The 18,266-nt window shown below is 52.2% G+C and overlaps 1 protein-coding gene across 1 annotated transcript; it reads left to right on the top strand.

The window, feature by feature from the left end:
* The first annotated feature begins 2,481 nt into the window (after positions 1–2,481).
* LOC100906110 (hemicentin-1) lies at positions 2,482–17,988 on the top strand. The gene is made up of 15 exons (XM_029110739.1): positions 2,482–2,578; positions 7,623–7,823; positions 7,947–8,072; positions 8,543–8,653; positions 9,423–9,641; positions 11,153–11,323; positions 12,152–12,283; positions 12,524–12,693; positions 14,329–14,446; positions 14,581–14,722; positions 15,015–15,181; positions 16,223–16,335; positions 16,447–16,639; positions 17,084–17,288; positions 17,747–17,988. Exons 1-14 carry the CDS (start codon positions 2,482–2,484, stop codon positions 17,161–17,163), a joined length of 2,040 nt encoding a protein of 679 aa, XP_028966572.1. The 3' UTR covers positions 17,164–17,288; positions 17,747–17,988.
* Positions 17,989–18,266: the final 278 nt, after the last annotated feature.

The following is an 18,266-nucleotide window of genomic DNA, read 5'->3' as shown; positions in this document are numbered from 1 at the left end:
TGGCAACCATAATTTCTGTGTGCTCCGGCTCCGGTGATATCCACAGTACTTGTCTACAGAATCGCTCGTGGAAGGCTCTTCAAAAGCTCATTGTTTCTGTCGAGCCGTTCATCTGCAGAAGTTTCTCCAGGTTTATAAGAGCCATCGTGAGCAGGAAGGGGACGGCGGCTGCGACGAGAGCTCGCAGAGAATGCGTAAAAACCTCCCACTCGTAGGCCGATATCAAAATGACCCACAGAAGGACAGGCCAATGCTACTTCTTTCCGCTAATCGAGTCCTTTCATCCTCTGGTAATTTATTCAGCTATCTCATGCCGGTGGCGTGACCCTCGCAGCGGAAGTCCGAGTAGCCAATGCTGTCAATGGAATAGCTGAGCGTTAATATCGAACGTACTACAGAAAACACACTCAAACATGAACACGCCGGTACACTCACTTGTCCGGCCCTGAATCGGACCCTGGGAACATTCGGGCCTCTTGGTCCGTCTGGAATCAGACTGCCGGTCCCTCACAATTCGTTTGCTCCATTCCGAGCGCTCTGGATGTGACCAGACTGGTATTCCAGAAGATTCTCCCGTATTCCTTCATCCGATCCATCGTTACAAGCCCCATTTCGAGCTCACCCAAAGAAAGACCCTATAGACGCTGCCGCCGACGCGGCAGATCGGAGGTTTGTCTAGCGAGCCCCGTCCTCCGTCGAAATGAATGAATTCCCTCGGACTCGGGAGCTCCTCGTACCCATATACTCACCCGAAGAAAAAATCAGATAATAGACTGAGGGGGACAGTGATTGTGCCTAATATTGTGAATATAAATAAATATGAATAATATATGAGCGAAGATGTCTATGTTTGCGAGTGCGCCGCTCTCTAGTTGAGGCGGCATGACGAGAACGGCGGCCAAATAAGACGAGCCGATGCTCCAGAGAATTCCGAGAAAACGGGAATGGGGTCCCGTCGGCGTCGCCGCCTCCGGCCGGGAGCTTTTTCCTCCGGGTTGTCTATGTCTTGAACGCACAAGGCATGACCGAGCTAAGGAACGCAGCGATCTCGAACGATGCCGGGGAGTTTGAAAACTGACGTCTCGACGAGGTGTCATATCAAGCCCGTCAACCATGTGCGACGAACGAGCTCTTTATTAATGTAACGTGTCGACGCCGTCTTAAAGAAGCGCGAGCTTCACAAGTCAGATTCCAGAAAGGGCCACGGAGCGCTATCGATGGCTCCTTGGAGTCTATCACAAAAAAGATCGGAACAACGATGCGGTCCGCATCAGTATGTAACAGGCTCCCCTCTTCCAAGGAGCCGATCAATGTCGCAAAATAAAACGTGCTGCTGCGAGGCCAACGTTCCATGGGTAAACACTATGGTTTACGAAGAATTCGGCGACGAACACGGATCGATCGCGAGCGGAGGACCGCGGATCGAGATGAGACGAGAATGTGTGATACGGAAACTCGACTCGGAGTGCTCCCATATTGATTACCCTCTATTCCGACTGGACGTCTGAGCGCTCTCCTGTTCTCAACGATGAGGACTCCGACAGGTGAAAATCACTCGAAGGGTTTCTACTCGGAGATGTCATTCTTGATCAGTTCCGGACTTCTCCCCTCTCGGGGAATGGAATCTCCTCTCTCTCCTCGGCGATTCCCCTTGATTCTCATTATGGCTCTGAATTGAGGTTGCTGTTCGCTCCTCACATTCTTCGACAACGACACGAATTCTTACGTGGACTTCATTACTTTTCAGGGTTAGCGCTTCACGTCGTTCCTTTGTCTCATTTTTCCAGGCTTATCCATCAGAACCCCAATTTGCCCCGAGAACAACGCTAGCGCCCCCATTAGCACCCGAGAACGCATGAGAATCATTCATTATTTCCGGTATCAAGATTCGTAGTGATCGCCGAGTTCACGTGAAGGAGACAAGAGATTCTGATCGAGCGATTCGTCGATAGGAATTTCTTCTGATTCCCCGTCAGGGCGTCCTTCCTCGTTTCGGGGCACGTTGTCGTTCTCTCCCCTGTGGGCGGTGTCCCTCTCCGAGCGCCCTTTCCGCATCTCATGCCGTACTCCACGCTCCGGAACGGGCCTAGTTTCGTCCTGTGGCCCTTGTCGAGAGGGGCTTCGTGAATCGCTCATAACGAAAACGGAATGTGATGAACTCGCCCGCGAAAAGTCCAACATGCTCTGAACCTATCGGGACGGAACGTCCTCGGAATTGTGACTGCCTATACTTGGAGCGACGCTTCTAGGAATCACACGGGAACCAAATGGGGGAGAATAGCGACCGTCAACTATGAAAGCAGTGTTGTGTTGATTAAGGGAGTTCGTGTTCCCTGCCGGCAACTACTCACTCAGGATAAATAATTGATTAGTGGAACAACTCTTTGTCGGCACAGACGAGCGCCGTAATGCGGGCGTTGGACGCAAGCACAGAAATGTAGATGGCATTCGCATTTGCGGTCGGTGTGCGCGGAACGTGAAATGTGGATGATACTCTTGTGGGCTCTCGTCCTCGCGACGGACGCTCATAGAACGCCGGCTCAAAAAACACGGGATCACCACTTGAACGAGGAGATCCGTAAGTACGACAACTTCTACGGGGAAACTTTCGGCGTCTAGGTCGTCGTCCTCCCGTCGAAAGCGTCTATCTGGGCTCTTCGATCTTTCTCGGGTCAACCTTCAATGGATTCCCTTTTCCGAAGAGCAGAGGTTTTACTACGGCTATCAAACCTCGGGATAATCAGAAACGAGTAGTTGAATCGATGCGCACAAAGGTCTTCAGAACTGGAAAAGATAATAATTCTGTTCCGACGGCGTAAATGTGGGGATACCATGAAGGGCAGAGCTCGACCCGCAGAAGATGCTCATCACGGAATCTCATCGGGAGTCATGTCTTTAGAATCATGTCCCCCCGATGCCGGTACATTCTGTCGAGCGCCAAAAATCGCGTCCTGCCTCGTTCAATCTCTGCCTAGCAGATCCTGCAACAGAGTTGATTGCGACCGCGGATATACTCCTCCAGCTCTCTTCTCATCTGTCCGAAGCGGCCGCCGGCGCGACTTCGTGCTCATGAACAATCTCAATCCTATCGAGTCATGCTGCTCCGCTCCTTGCGGGGAGGAGATGCGCTATTCGATCTGGAAGATCGAGGACGAGTCCCGTGAGCGGAGGATTCAGTCCCCAGGAATATATTATACTTCGTCAGATGCCGTTTGTCTCATCCAGAGTCTCCAAAGTACCCCTTCTCTTTATCCCATCCGAACCGGAAAGATCCGTATGCTCGTCGACCACAACGCGATTGACCCTTCGAACGCTCTCGGGAACGCGCGATCTGATGCGCATACGGACGTAAGCGTATCAACAATAACCCATAGCCGACCCGCTTTCCCTGCTTGTGATCCATCGCACTCGGGATATGGGGGAACGGGAAAGCCTTCCCCAAGGAATCAACTAATCCTATCGGAAAGAAAAGTTCTATCGGAGCTCAATGCCATGCGAGTCCGAATGAGCGCCTTCACGATGTGAATAGACGCCGCCGGTCGATAAGCGCCATTAATATGAATTCATAAACTTACTCAGAATAGGCTTCATGAATTCTCTTCGAGGTTGCACAAATGAGCTCGATTCCTCATGTTTCCCGGAATCGCGATCTAACGACCGATGAGCGAGCCATATCGGCTCAGACGGCTTGTCGGGCGCTCAGGCGTGCCAGGTCACGCATCGCGCTCCTCCGAGAGAGTATTCTGTGCTTGGGCGAGAATTCGATTAAGATGACAGTATTCGATCGGTGTTGACAGAGGGAAGCCGACTCTCGTACACTTGCACGATGGCCCGAAGAGACTGTTATTAATGCCGCTTATTGTTTGTGTGCAGAGCGACGCTCAGCGGAGTCACTCAAACTTTGGCTCCATTCCGTGTGGTCTTCTCGCAACGACGGTTTTCATTTCCGCCTCGTTAGACCCCTCGCTAAAGGGTTCCACTGGTTGCACGAATGATTTGCTTGAGCGTGGGATGAAGAGGTTTGTCTCTGCTTCTCCCCTCTGTCCGCCGGCTCCACCTCGTCTGCTCGTCCGCTTCTTATGCGTCCCCTCCATCTGTGTGAAGTGTCGAGGGAGTCCGCTCGCTCATTCAAATTAGGAGCAGCAAGTCGTTGCTCTCTGCGTGACCCTGGAATCGCCTACTGGGAATACTCTCGCGAGTGTATTCCTGACTAAAATGCACGCATGGCCGGAAAAAAATGGCGTGCCCGACCCCTCGAATAATTGCTAGGTTTGCTTTGGACAGCATCGAAAAGTTGTTAGGCTTTTCACGTTCCCCGGAAAGCTCGTGTCCGCGATTAAACTCAACACTTCACCACAACAGTTGACAGAACTGTTCTCGGCGCACAAAAACATTTTGTCAGCGCTGGGCAATGCTCCTCCGAGGGTCCAATGAGGCGTGTGCTTTCTTCACTGACAACTTTAAACGATGTCGCGGAGAACATCAACGGACGAGTAACCGACCAAGAAAGTGAGCGGACGAGAGGACACGACGATCGGGGACGAAAAAGCCAAGCAAACAAAAGAAGATGACGACGGCGACGTATACAGTATCGCATCGGATCCAAACTACATCATCCTGTATTTTGCGCCACTCTCAGCGCTCAAATGGGTTGCTCCGGAAACAAAAAGGAGGCGAGAGGTATCGTTTGGGTGCGATTTGAGACTTTTTCCGCTCCATGGCTAATTCCTGGGGCATAGGACATCGCTCCCCGAATCTTAGCCTTGGAATCACTCCTGAGGCGCGGTTGGTTCGTTTCCTCGGCACCCACGAGATCAGCTTATCACCTCGGAATCCCTGTATGTTGGGGATACGAAATCCTCGGTGGAGATCGCGGACTCAGAGGGTCGCTCATTGTCATTTTTGGGTGTTCTGAAACCCTCCGTGGGAGCTCGAGATATGATTCAATATCACCTTCGATATGCGGCCTGATCTCGATCTACTACATCTCTCACTATATTGATGGGATTGACTCTGATTTTCCATCTCTCGTCAGTCTTAGTTCTCGGCGGCAGCAGTATTCGAAAATCTCGGGTTTTCTACAGGATCGCTCTGTCCCTCAGGATTGGAACGAAACTTGGAAACCCACTCGTCGCTCGATCAAAATTCGCAGTGCGATAGTGATCTTGGCGAAAAACGAGTCCAAGTCGGACTATCGCGCGCTCTTCTAGATGTTTATTGAGAAGTGCTTCTCATTTTCCGTCGCTATTTTCGTCGTTCACCCTTTGGTGATTTCGGAAGTTCGAGCAATTTCCCACAATAACAGTGGATGTCGCAGAGCCAAACTCGGTGGTGGTGGTGGCGCGGCGGCGACACTAATGGATGATGATGATGATCATTCACGAAAATTTGATTTTCTGTTGCCGGACTCCCAGCGGCATATTGCCTTCCTTTGCGAGAAGATTCCATGCCGAGGAACGGAGGAAGGAATTCGCTGCTCACTCATGGAGGGAAATTCCACGTTCGGCGAGATATCCGGCCGCGGATCGGTCAATGTTTTTTTCCCGCTTCGATGAACGCTAGGATAAGGAAGTCAGCGAGCTCGTGTAAGGTCGATTGATATTTGTTGTTTGCTACGCAATCAGATCATTGGACGTGGCGGTAGTAGTCGGCAAGCCCCATCGGATACTCCCCTGGTATAGGCTATGCGCACAGTCTGTTCCATTACATTGGAGAAGAGATCGGCAGAGGAACAAGCAATAAGCCGTTCAGAAAAGGCCGTGTGCTTCTGCGATAACATGCCTATTGATCTCTCATTAGGCCCAAGGAGTCGCGAAGGAGGAGGACTCGCAGCCTAGCAGCAGTATGGCCGCTAGGACGGCCAGACGTTCGGCCAGTTAGTCAGAGAATCGTCCTCGAGAGAAGAAGAAGAAGCCAACTGCCAATATAGTGTCACCCTATCAACGAAAAGTGGCACCACGTCATCGCAGCGGGGGCGAATCTTATTCATCGACAGACACACAACGGAGTCGAACGGACACGTTTCAATATAGCGTCGAGTCAAGCGTGCCCGCATTGTCCGCTAATACGTTCCCACGCCTCTCAACGTGATTCTCCAGCGCCTTGAGCCCCGATGCTGATTTTGTTTTCTAAGTGCACACGCAGATTTGATTCGTCGGCACGGCGCCCCAGGCTCCGGGCCAAAGTCGTTTTCGGTCTGCTTCTCCAGAGATAACCGAAAATATCTGCAAGGGAGTCTGAGAGGGAAGGCCCGGAATGGTTTCAATGGATGATTCGAGCTCATGATGAGAGAACAAAAGTTCCCCGATCAGAATGACTCGCTCTGGCCGTGAGGGGTCGACGGAACTCGTCAGTGCAACAGCACTCGATGGGCCTCGTAAATGGCTATCGCGCAGCCATGTTTCCATTCATCGATGTGTGATCCTACGTCTGCTGAGGGGGGAGGATTGGGGGGGGGGCGGTCTCTCGACGGATCCTGACCTGCATCGCCAGAAGGGCAGACTCGCCGCGGGCAATCATTCTTTGCCTCGCGAGGAAGCACTTGCTCACGCGAACAATAGAATCGGAGTGAGTAAGTGCATCTTATGAGTGTGCTGCCTTGGCCGGTCGGTTATGCAACGGCCGCCGGAAAGAAGAAATAGCTAAAGAGGAAAGAATCGCCGAGCGAAAAAGTTGCATCTCGAATTTGCATTTTACGAGGCCACGCAGTGTGTTCGCTCGCCTGAAGTCTGCTGCCCTGCCGGCTCGACAGCCAGTCGGCCGAGCGGTCGCTCGGTCTACGCGTCTGCCTGCATGACTCCGCTTGGAGAGCTTGAAATCACGACGGACCGAGATAGCTGTCGACGACGCCGTCGGAGGGAAGAAACGAGACAAGAAGGAGGACCACCGTCAGAGGAGTAGTGGGAGGCGCGCAGAAGGAGGGGGACTCCATAGAATTAAAGGGGAGAGATTCCAGGGGAAAATAAGGGTACGGTACGAGTCTCGGCGTCGGCTTCAACAAAAGACTGGCAGTACGCCAAACAGTCGATCCCATAATCATCGCGGAGACCTCTGCTGATGCTAATAGCTCGACGGGTTACTTGTGGTTCGATTCACGCACTATTATGCCGTTCGCGACAATGTTACTTTATCAACATTAAGTCAGCCTGATTACCAAGTGCTCATTCAGAGAGGAATTCAATTCGCTCGGATTTTTCCCGTACGCTCCCTATCGCGGAGGGGAGCGGCGGGCGAGGGATACGGAAGCGCTGAGATTTCACAGCTCGTTGCTTGTTAGACCGGGAGCGTGTGACGTCAGACGAACGCGGCCATGGAGCAGGATAGAAGCGTCCCGGCCATGAAGTGCGTCACCACCGTCGTCGCAAATGCTGGAGGAGCGCACGGATCGTGGGCGGGAAGAGAATTCTAAACAGCAGAAAAAATTATCTCTGGAAATTCCACTCTACATAGTAGCCCGGATCCCGAATCCGGGTCGGTTTCAAGAAGCAAACCGAGAGCAGATCAGAATACAAAACAGCAGCTGGGGTCATGCGCTCTCCCGCCACTCACATTGGTTGCGGTTGACAGGAAACAAAATGAATTGTGAAATATTCACCCGTACTTTTCTTATGCTCTTCTTCTAGTCGTTAAAGCCGAACGAGGGGGTTCGGTGCGTCTTCCATGCGACATCGAATCCTACTTAGATGATGAGCCCATAAAGATCCAGTGGTTCAAGGACAATACATCGTCGCCATTCTACATCTTGGAGGATACCCGCAGACGCGGCATTTGGAATGCCAATCACGACATCAGCGTAGAATGGGCCGGCAGAGCCTTCTTTTCCGGTAATTCTATCCATGGCTCACACTACGACGCGATGGGTCCATAGCGAAGTTTTTTTTGTTTGCTGCGTCTTCGTGACATCGGAACGATATGAGTTTCATATGAATTTTGATTGAAATTTTCAGCTTTGAGTAGTCCATCGAGCTTGGAAGTTTCGAAAGTCCAAACCGCGGATGCCGGAAAATACGCGTGTAGAGTTTTGTTCCACGGAGGCGAGCTCAGGACGCAAAATATCACGCTAATCGTCGGAGGTGAGTGAGTTCGATTAATGATGCTATGCTCATCGCCCTAGACCTAATTGAGATAATATTCATGCCCTCGATAGGAGTAGGTACCTGATTTGATTAGGTATACCTATTTTCCCGCTTTTCCCCTCGTTTCTAATCCGCTCTTCAGAACGAACGCCTGATATGGGCTGATATGACGACGTCTATGCAAAGCACCCTCTCCGGTGACTGCTTACCCTCCTATCCAATCGAGAACCTGTCCTCCAGAGTCTGTTCTCTGCTCTTGTTTCCCTCAATAGACTTCCCGTCTATCTCAGCCAGTCAGTCAGAAAACGACTTCAGTCGTCGTCCACGGGGAAGAGGAGTCGTCCAGCTCAGCCGAAGCAAGTGGATGGCGTCTAAGCGATTTCCGCAGGCTCAATAAATCTTGGTTCGGGGGGTCTACGTTTTTTTTGATTTCTCTATAAGTCAATGACTCCCCGTATCATCTGCAGTGTCACCGAGCAAGCCGCAAATCACCGATGGCGACGGGACGCTTCTTCGAGGCACGGTTGGACCGTTCTACGTCGGACACAGCCTCCGACTCAATTGTATCGTCGAAAGAGGTACGTAGCGACACAATGTGATCTACGGACTAATGGAGCTTGGTCGGTGTTGTTGTGGCGTGTCACGTATCGGACGGGCTCCGATGAACATCGAAGTCCAGCGTCTGCATTGCGAAATCCCTTGCAAAGATCGAAAATTCCAATCACGATCGCGCCTGGGGAATCGGGCTCAAAACTGCTGAGAAGTCCTCCGAATCTTCGGCATCGGATCTGTTTATTGTGTCAGAGCTGATCGAGACTTCGCTGATGACACAGCGGTGTGCGCCCTCCTTAGCCGGCGACCTCGACCTCGGCATCTTCTGGGCGAATATTATTATATTCTAGGGGCGGATACAATTTCTCACACGGGAACCCGTTTTTCACCCTCACGGTAAACTTTTCGGGAGCTGTCACGAAAACCCTTACCTCTGATCCTGGCTGATCGACTGCGTCAGCTTCACGGTCGCTCCTTCCGAATACGGGGATCCGGATCGGCGAACTTCGGAAACAAGGAAGGTAGAGGACCCTTCCGGGAAATAAGTTCAAGAGAGACACGGTATATCAGTGACTGACCTGGAATCCCACCTTGAACATCTGGGATTCGCCCCCGATAGTTTGACACCCCTGAACCCTCTGGAAAGAAAGAGGCCGACCCCTCACGCGATCCGATTCGATAATAAGCTCCGACCAGATTGCCCCGCTGGCCGGAGAAACCTCGCTCCAACGATTATATACGGTCGGGAGAGTTGATTCAGAACGTCCTAGAGCTTATCTCAATTGTCGTTCACAGGCGATCCTATGCCTACAGTTGTATGGCGACGGAATGGCATCGAGGTCAAACATGGTGGACGATATACATTGTACGCGAAGAAAAGGCTGGAGGGAGTACACCTCGTCCTCGACATCGGAAGACTGGTCCGGGACGAGCTCAAAGCATCGTTCACGTGTGAAGCAACAAATAGGATCGTTGAGAAATCGCTCAGTACAACAGTGACCGTGGACCTCATACGTGAGTAGGTTTTTTCTCTCGGCAGAATCAAAAGCGCATCAGAATAATCAGCTACCTCGTTGAAGCGCTGCTGGAGGAATTCGTTTTCAGCTCCATAATATTTCTTCCCTGAGTTTGCTGCGATCATTCGCGGAGTAGGCGAAATCAAAGAACGTTCAGCCAAGAGGCGCCGAAAATCCTCGACCGCACTAAAGGCTGTCGTTTGCCGGAGGCTTCGCCGTCGAGTGATTCAATTCGGGAATTCGAGAGTCCCTCTCGATCTGGGGCGACGTACTCCCGACAATTTCAATTGATGATCTGTTCCGGCGGCGTTGGGGACAGCCTCTGATATCCGCCACTGAACTCGCTCCGCTCTTTCCTAAATATGCCATTCAGCTCCCCGGGGGTGTTCGATTGAGATTGCCCCAAAGCAGTGATCCACGCAGGAATCCCGTGACCCAGATTTCCGTTCAGCATTTCTCCTCACCTGATTGGGTGAATATTGCGCTCGAGGACGAAAACTCGTTTCCCTGCGACAGAGATCTTTCTCGACGACGGGCGAGACGAAGTGAAGTTCTCCTACAGCTGCTTGGGAATATTGACGAAATTACACCGTTGACTGGAGAGAAGATTCGGTTCGATTCCACCGCAGCTGGATCGAACAATGATAGTTTTCCGTTTCCCGCGTGTCACGTCGCATCCCGGAAGCGCCCTGGCATCGTCCCGTTGGGCATATTGTTATACTTTGACGTGGGGGTATCCAGAAGCATTGTTCTAGGCTTATCCTCCGACCACCGATGGGAATATGAGTGTCGCAGGCTCACGTACTCCCAGCTCGGGGAGTCTTATCACATCGTTCCCGTGAATCATGGACCGAGGCATCGTTGTCAATGAGTTCCTTGCTCGTTCGGATGAATTTCGCAGCCTGCTTCCTTGGTCCGTCCTCCCCTAATGGAGATTGAATAGCTCGCGAGTATATAATCGAGATCAATGGAACTTCCGGGGGTTACATGAACGATGTGAAATGCAAGCTCCTCTGACAAAATGTGTGGGTTTGCATGCAAATCCCAGTCATTATTTTAGTCTCCCAGGAAGATGGTGCGCCGTCTGTCGCTGCTCTGAGATCCGTCCAGGGTGATTTCAGAGAGCGAAAACGCACCCTTTGCAGTGCTCCTTGGGGTCACAAAAACCTGTTCCCTTCACCCGTGGGCTTCGGACAGCGTAGCCCCATCGTCAAAACTGGAATTCGTTCCGTTCTAGTGAGCCAGTCGGCGCCTCTGCTTCCTCGCACAAATGCTTCTGGACCTCACTGTTTACCGATGACACACGCGGCTCGGTTCAGCCGAGCGGTGAGCCTCTCCACCATTCAGCGACGAGGAGACGGGCGAATGGCGGAGCGACCCCACGCCTGGTCGACTTGTCGAGCGTTTCACGCAAAGACGGAAACGTACCATAGATATATGGCAAGCCTGGAGTTCGGCATTCTAACAAGATATTCCCGGTCGACCTTCCTCATTTCTCTCATTTTGCAGTTCCGCCCCTCTCGGTCGAAATTGAGCAGGGGGGTTCCCGATACGACGCCGGCACCTCGGCGGAGTTTCGCTGCCGAGTGAGTGGATCCAGACCGTTTCCAGTTGTTACCTGGATCCTCGCAACTCGCAAAATAGAATCATTCTTCAATGACATCAGCAACGAAGACGACGGTGAGTTTCTCCGACGTCGAGCCATGCGCTGGGATTTCGGATATGGATGAATTTCTCGTGGACTCCGGGAATAGCTTTGCTTATCTGGTTTATTATCATTGAGGACAAGTTTCCCCATCTGCGGATGAGATAGCTTTCTTCCCGCGGTCGCGCGGGAACATCAACGTGCTTACTCCGGTTTTCGTATCTTTTCCTGAGCGGCCATGACCGGACAAACGGCAGACATTATCACGGTAGTTCTGCGCTTGTGTCTGGCCTGGTACGCCGATGGACCCTTCTGGTCGGCCCTCAGAGTGAATTAGCTCCAATTGACTGCGTCTGGGGTCTAACCGAATGATACGGAATCCATTCGAATCCGGAGAGACCGACTCACTCGGTGGTACAGACAACGGTCGCAGAGACGAGAGACGAACCTGCTGCCCGTCTGTAAACTCGGAGCGAAAAACTCGACTACGGCCTGACACGCAGACAGGATGGCGTATCAAAATCAAAAGCATTGCCGGCAATAATCTCTACCGCCCTGGATGCGTCGTTCTGCTCAAATAGTGTATTTTGGAAAATCATGAGGCAAAAGTGATCGCCCGCCTCTCGCTTGGAATATTTTCCATGTTCGTATCCAGATAGTGTTAGGCGAATCACGCGGCGTTCGTCAATCGCTACGGTCTTATTCAGCCTCTTTTCGATGGCCGTTCCCGATTGACGTACGGACGATATTGATTCTGTTGAATACCACCTTCCTCGTGCTGATAACGCGTCGTCCGCTCCTCTATGCGGGGAAATCATTAGGGATGGCAGAGGCTTCGCTCATATACGGTAAACCATTAACAGGAAACACGACTGTGTCAACACTCTTGCTAACGATGAGCCCTCAGGAGAACGGACAAAAACTAATCTGCCGGGTTAGCAATCACCAGCTTCCAGGAAGTACCTGGGACGATTCCGTGGTACTGAACGTTCTGCGTAAGTCGCTCTCCTTCTCGCTGATCCTTGGCTAAGCTGTATCTAATGAGCCGCTGAACTGGATGCCTGTTGTTGTGGGGGAGGAACAGCCTGAAGATCCTGCTCTGAATAGATTTCCAAAGTTGCTGACGCCTGTCTCGGACGCCTTCACCCACTCCTCACCCAAGCTGACTTTTTATCTCAATGTTTCGATTTTGCTTGCCACTCTCCGGGAAATACCGCCAACGTCGACTCTTGCAGATCGGCCCATCGTGCATCTGCAGCTGGGTGAAGGTCTTCAGCTGCAGCGGCTCCAAGAAGGGAGTGATGTTTACTTCGAGTGCTCGGTGGCCGCAAATCCTCCTCTGAGTCAGATCCAATGGACACTCGACGACCGGGAGTTGCCACACGACAAAGACATTATTGTTCAGGTGAGTAGGCTCCGAGCGAGTCACTGTCGGGATGATCGTGTTCCCGTTCCCACAGGCCAGCAGCAGCAGCAGCATACGAAACAAAGCGACCAAAGTTCGGACTTCGGCGTACAGTCGGCGCGGAAAATCCGCAGTACAAGCAAGCGTCACAGTCACGCCGGCGCCGTCGTTACGCAAGCCCGGTTGCGCATAAGCGGAGCTACTGTTCCCCCAGCTTTGTGGAACCCCCGGCGCGTTCGCCCGCCCACTCAGACGCGCTCGAACATTTCACGCTGAGATCCCGCTCGACTTTGAAGGCTCCGAGAATGGAATCGCTCGCCGACCCATTACCACTCGCTTCGTTAGACAATCTCTCCGTCTGTCTGACTGCTCGAGCGTCCGTCTCGTGTTCCCATCTGCTCTTTCGGTGGCTCAGCGGACGTGCAGATAAGCCCAAATGGGCGAACAAATCTCCCGGCTAGGAGGCCTCCTCACAGTGAATCGATACGGTAACGTTCATTGAGGGCCCACTGATTAGCAGCAGAGTAGGCCGGAGGCCGTCCACTCCAAGTGTCGTAGGAACCTCGTGAATTTGGTAATTCCTCCCAGATTCCTCTGAATTCTCTCAAAGACCGACGTGATGACGGCTCGGCGTCCTCGGCGGTCGAATTCAGGAACGGGGAGGCCCGCCCTCAGGCCCCCAGGAAAGCGCTCTTCCCGTTGCTCGATAGAGAAGACTCGACGGGAGTCTCGATTGGGTTGCAATGTCAGGCTCTCTTGTGCCTCTCGGCAGCAGAATCGTCCGGGCAATCTGTCGAGTTCACAGGACCTCGAATGATAGATTGAAAACTCCGTCACGACAAGCAACTCAGCGTGGTACCCACTCGGTGGCCCGAGTTAGGGAAACTGTGCTTCTCGACGCGTGTACTAGAGACCGAACCCCTTACGAGTTCGGTGACGTTTCGAACGCTTCTTCGGAGACCTTGTCTAAGGGTGGTGTGATCGCCGTAGCGCAGAAGGGCGCCCAGTCGTGCTCGCTCGGCCGTATTTCCCATTGATTATCGAGCGGACCCAAGGCTCCTGGGTCTAATTCCGACGAAGAAAATAATCAAGCGGATGACCCCACGGGGAAAATTTGGAAATTGAATGTAGATTGCAACATCGATAATGATTATCATTATCATGCTCCCTCGCTCGGTCGAGCAGGCTGCTGACAGCCCCGAGGAGATTCCAAAATCGGGTCGGATGAGGCCTAAAGGTGGCGCCCCTGGCTCCGATAGTATCGCCCAAGTGATTTTTATTTACCTCAAGAGCGCAAGCAGTAGGTAGTGCTCATCGTCCCCTCATACTGTCAGAATGCTCCAGTATCGACTACCAGCTCGAACAGGAGAGAAAAACAAGGGAGACGAGCCCTGTCACGCTCCTTTACCTGCAGGCACAGTGGCTTCGTGCCAGCTGTCGCTCTGGGTTCGAACCGGATCGACCTGGAGACAGTCAAATCATAGTACCTGTTTCTTCGGCGGCGCCTCCTGTGGGAGACTCCTTGAACTCCGGGACTCCTAGTCCGTACCACGATTCTCGACAAAGCTAATCTAGTCAATCAACGGGAAGGGGACTCAGACGAATTTCTCACCGATATCCGCTATCCTTTTTCAGGGAACGTATTTGGCTCTGCGAAATGTTTCAGCCGCTAAGCTCAACGGTCGCCTGAATTGTGATGTCACGAATCCAGTCGGAAGCGTCAGGAGCAACGATGTCGAGCTGCGGATCCACTGTGAGAACGCCAGCGGTTTCCGATTTTCTGATAGATCGTCGGAATGTTGAGGGCAGCACTGGAATTCACGAAGTCAAGCTTTTAGGAACCAGCCCGGAGCGGATTCAGGGCAGTAAGGTTTCCGGTCCTTGCAGATCCTCCGCGGTGTCGACCAGAAGTCGAGAGGTTTCATCGTTTCGCTTCCATAAAATCACCCGTCGTAATCCGCTGCCAAATGGACGCGGATCCGCGCGACAAGCTCACCTTCGTGTGGCTACTCAAGAACTCTACCTCCGGGTGAGTGTTCGGGTGAATACTCCGAGATAGATCCCGGAAGACTCCGCAAATCTGAGGCCACCCGAATACCGAGCTCCGGACCCCTTGCGATCTGGTCGATCATCAAGCGCTCGCTCAAAATTGATCCGGCCCGGGCTCATTCGGAAGAATGCTCCCAAGCATTTCAACGTGTAACCTCCGGGAGGCGGTCGCCTAAGTGAACATGTGACTGATGAACTGCGTTGTCGGGCCGAATTTGGATTCTCTTGTATTTGAATCCTGAGTCGATCATCTCGTTTTTTCTTCTTTCCAGGGGACGCCGTTACTTGAAAGACCACAAACTCATGAATGACTCTACTTCTGTTCTCTTCTACACTCCATCATCGATGTCTGAAGTTGCATCCATTGAGTGCTCGGGGAATAACTCGCTGAACAAAACAAATCGAGCGCAACCTTGCGTCTTTCATGTGGAACCCTACGGTGAGTGAGCACAGCAAGAGCCCAACATGAAGGAGCACAAGGGACGAGGGTCGTTCGCGGACTTCGCGAGGAAAAAATCGGTCGGAAAGTTCGCTAGCTTGCGTTAATCCCCCCTAATTTTCTACGAGAGCATAGCGATTCGAGATCACCAACAAGACGGGAGCTCTGAGCTCCCGGCACAGTATCCTGATCGCCCTACATATCTTCCTTGTATTTGAACACAACTCGTTCTCTGATCGTCTCGATCAGATCAATTTCTGGAGTTTACGGAAGCTAGAAACAACTTGAGCGCGAACCTGGAAGCAATGCTAGAGCGCCTGGTCGCAGCTATTTCCGCGGCAGACTCCCGCCTTCGACGAGCTTGGTGGAAACTATCATTCCCACGAATTTCGAGAGACTTCGGTCGACTGAACGTAGATTTCGAAGCCTCTGACGTGCTCGGTGATCATTAGTTTCACTCAAGACATCGTGGGGTCCCGTTGCTTGGACTGATCGCGACGCGAGAGCTCTAACTCAACGAGCCCAAGGTGGAACATGAGTCGTTCGTTTATCTCACACATGTCGGTGACGTCAGATATTCGAAACCAAAGAGTTACTCGACACCGTCAACCGCTCGAGAGCCGATTCGCTCAACGCATCCCTCACCTCCGGGGATTTTCGCCTCCCCAGCTCCTTCCGTCGTGCACTACGTTCTTGTCGTCGGCGTCGTTGCGTACCTCGCTCAAGCATCGGCGACGACGACGACAGGTATCAGGATCCTATATTCGCACTCGGAGAAATTAGGCACCATCGCAGTCCGGGGAACATCGAACATCACGTGTAAACCTGAAGTCTGGGTTCCGATTCCTCCAAGAGTTTTCTCGTCCGACTCTACCCGGACAAATGTCCTGAGCCTCGAATAAATTCGGATACGAAAAAATCCGAGATCTCGACATTTCGAGACGAATCGTTGGACCTCCAGTCTGAATACCGTTCGGGAAAGATTCAACAGAGAACGTCGATGTGTGCTCTGCGCGAACGCTAACCGGGGACTTGTTCCAGGAGCGCCGCCGGTCCTGGGAGATTGTCAGGTTGTAAACCAGGCTCAAAGTTGGTTCTTTCTCGAGTGCGACACCTCATCACGGGAGCACCTCTCGGAATCTTATCAGCTCGAGGTTCGTTTGTTGGAGAATTCCGTTTCGGTCGACGTTGTACGAAATCGAGCGAGTGGGGAGAGACCAGGAGGAAAAATTCGATTGCTCAGATTTTCCCGCGCCTCGTTCCAGGTTCGACACGCGGATACCAATGTTCTTCTAGCCAACCTGACGTCGCAGAACGACGCGGTTTTCCAAGTGCGAGGTATTCCCGACTCGACCGAGTGCATCGCTCTGGTGTTTGCCTTCAACGAAAAAGGTCGATCCGAACCGACCCGGGTCATGATCCAGGCCATCTCGCCTCCATCGAAACTCTTGACCAACAGTGAGTCCGTTTCTGTGTGGAAAGAACTCGATCGAATTGCAGAATTCTGCGAATGAAATCGATGCTCTGGCGACCGACGACGACGGTCTACCGTCAGCTCCATTTCGCCGTCCCCTCTCCCTCGGACGGTTTGACCGGGATCGAGAGACGTTCGTCTCCCAGTTCGAGCGCTCTCGTTTACGATCTCGTGGAGATTCGATCTTGTATTTTGGGCGGGATTCGGAGCTGTTCACAGTTCTATCTTCCTAGAACGCCATTATTGCAAATGGATGCGCGCTGCAAAAAGCGCCCCGATCGTTCGCACTCTATCACTTTTCGACGGGGAGCAGCGTGACCTCCTTGGAAGTCCTCTTGTCGCAGCACGCGGGCTCGCGGCGGGAACTTCGAATGGAATTTTCGAGCTCTCTTCCTTTCCAAGTACGAATAGAGAGCGCCCTATTTCAGGTGTCGTGGAAACGTCCGTCACTGCAGGTGGCATCGTGATCATTGCTCTCATTGTGCTGATATCTGCTGCTGCCAGTTAACAAAAACTTCGGCGCCGTAGGGCGCCACCCCCCGCTCCGCCACCGGACGTTGCCGATGTAGCGATCGGTCCAGAGTTGAAAACGAAGAGACGTTCTTCCGGGAAGCGTTTCAGACTATTTCGCAGGTAATGGCTCGTCCAGATCGAATTCGGCTCTGATGCTCAACTGTCCTTGCAATTTTATTTCCGTCGGAGTCCTTCTTACTAGGAACCTGATCTGACGAAGATCATTGCGAAGTCGTGTTCTGGCCACCCCGATCCTATAGCGGCCTCTTGATGAGGATTCTCCGGAACAAGATGGAATTCGATATGTTGAATCTCTGGTGGCTCTACTCACCATTGGCCACTCATCTATTTCGGAGTTGGAATTCTCCTTTGGCGTCTCTGGCAGAAACGCCCTCCTGATATCCTCATTATATCGGCATTCCTCCGTTTTTCTTCTCTCCTCGAAGACACCGGATGTTCATTGCTGTCAAGAAGTTTCTCCCACTCCGGTTCCCAATCTCCATTGTCTCATAGAGAGGAATCGACTTAGTTTACGAGCGGATTGTGTTCTAAAATTGCAATTTTTCCTTTCCCCTCAGCGCCAGTGCCTTATTCAGAAGCCACAAACCACGGACTGTCACGGTTCTCCAGGATATTACAGAAGACCAGAAATTATGAAGACTGATTCAAAGCCGTGAGACTCGCCAGAGTTGTTGACCTTGTTGCCAAAACGCCTCCTGCAGAGAGAGCTGATGGAACGGTTCCGAACGACTCCTATTAGTTTTTTGTGGAGTTGATCGGTGTCTGTCCGCTCGGTCCCTGCTTATCTCCGATCGATCCTGATCACAGATATAGATTTCCATGAGCGTGAGTAACTGAAGGGAATCGAACAAATCTAGCTTTGAGGGAAGTCGGGAAGAATATGGAGACGCTTTATTCATACGAGCCACGAAAGAATAGAGCCACGAAGGAAGCCAAGGGGATCATCAATTAAGGAATGAGTTATATGAGCGCAGAAGGATCCTCGATCTTGGTAATGTATGAGAGTTTTTGTGCGACGTCTTTTGGTGCGAGTGCGCTCGACCGTCTGTCACTGTGTGCACGACCGCGGTCAGCTGC

This window comes from Galendromus occidentalis, unplaced genomic scaffold, assembly GCF_000255335.2.
Source record: "Galendromus occidentalis unplaced genomic scaffold, Mocc_1.1 scf7180000077086, whole genome shotgun sequence".
Lineage (NCBI taxonomy): Eukaryota > Metazoa > Arthropoda > Arachnida > Mesostigmata > Phytoseiidae > Galendromus > Galendromus occidentalis.
Note: the sequence above shows the minus strand (reverse complement) of the source record. Positions and strands in the feature narration are given on the sequence as shown.

Coding starts and splice junctions, on each gene's coding strand:
- LOC100906110 (XM_029110739.1), top strand. CDS start 2,482: ATGTGGATGATACTCTTGTGGGCTCTCGTCCTCGCGACGGACGCTCAT. Junction 8,073..8,542: donor TATCACGCTAATCGTCGGAG/GTGAGTGAGTTC, acceptor TATCATCTGCAG/TGTCACCGAGCAAGCCGCAA. Junction 16,336..16,446: donor CGGAATCTTATCAGCTCGAG/GTTCGTTTGTTG, acceptor GCCTCGTTCCAG/GTTCGACACGCGGATACCAA.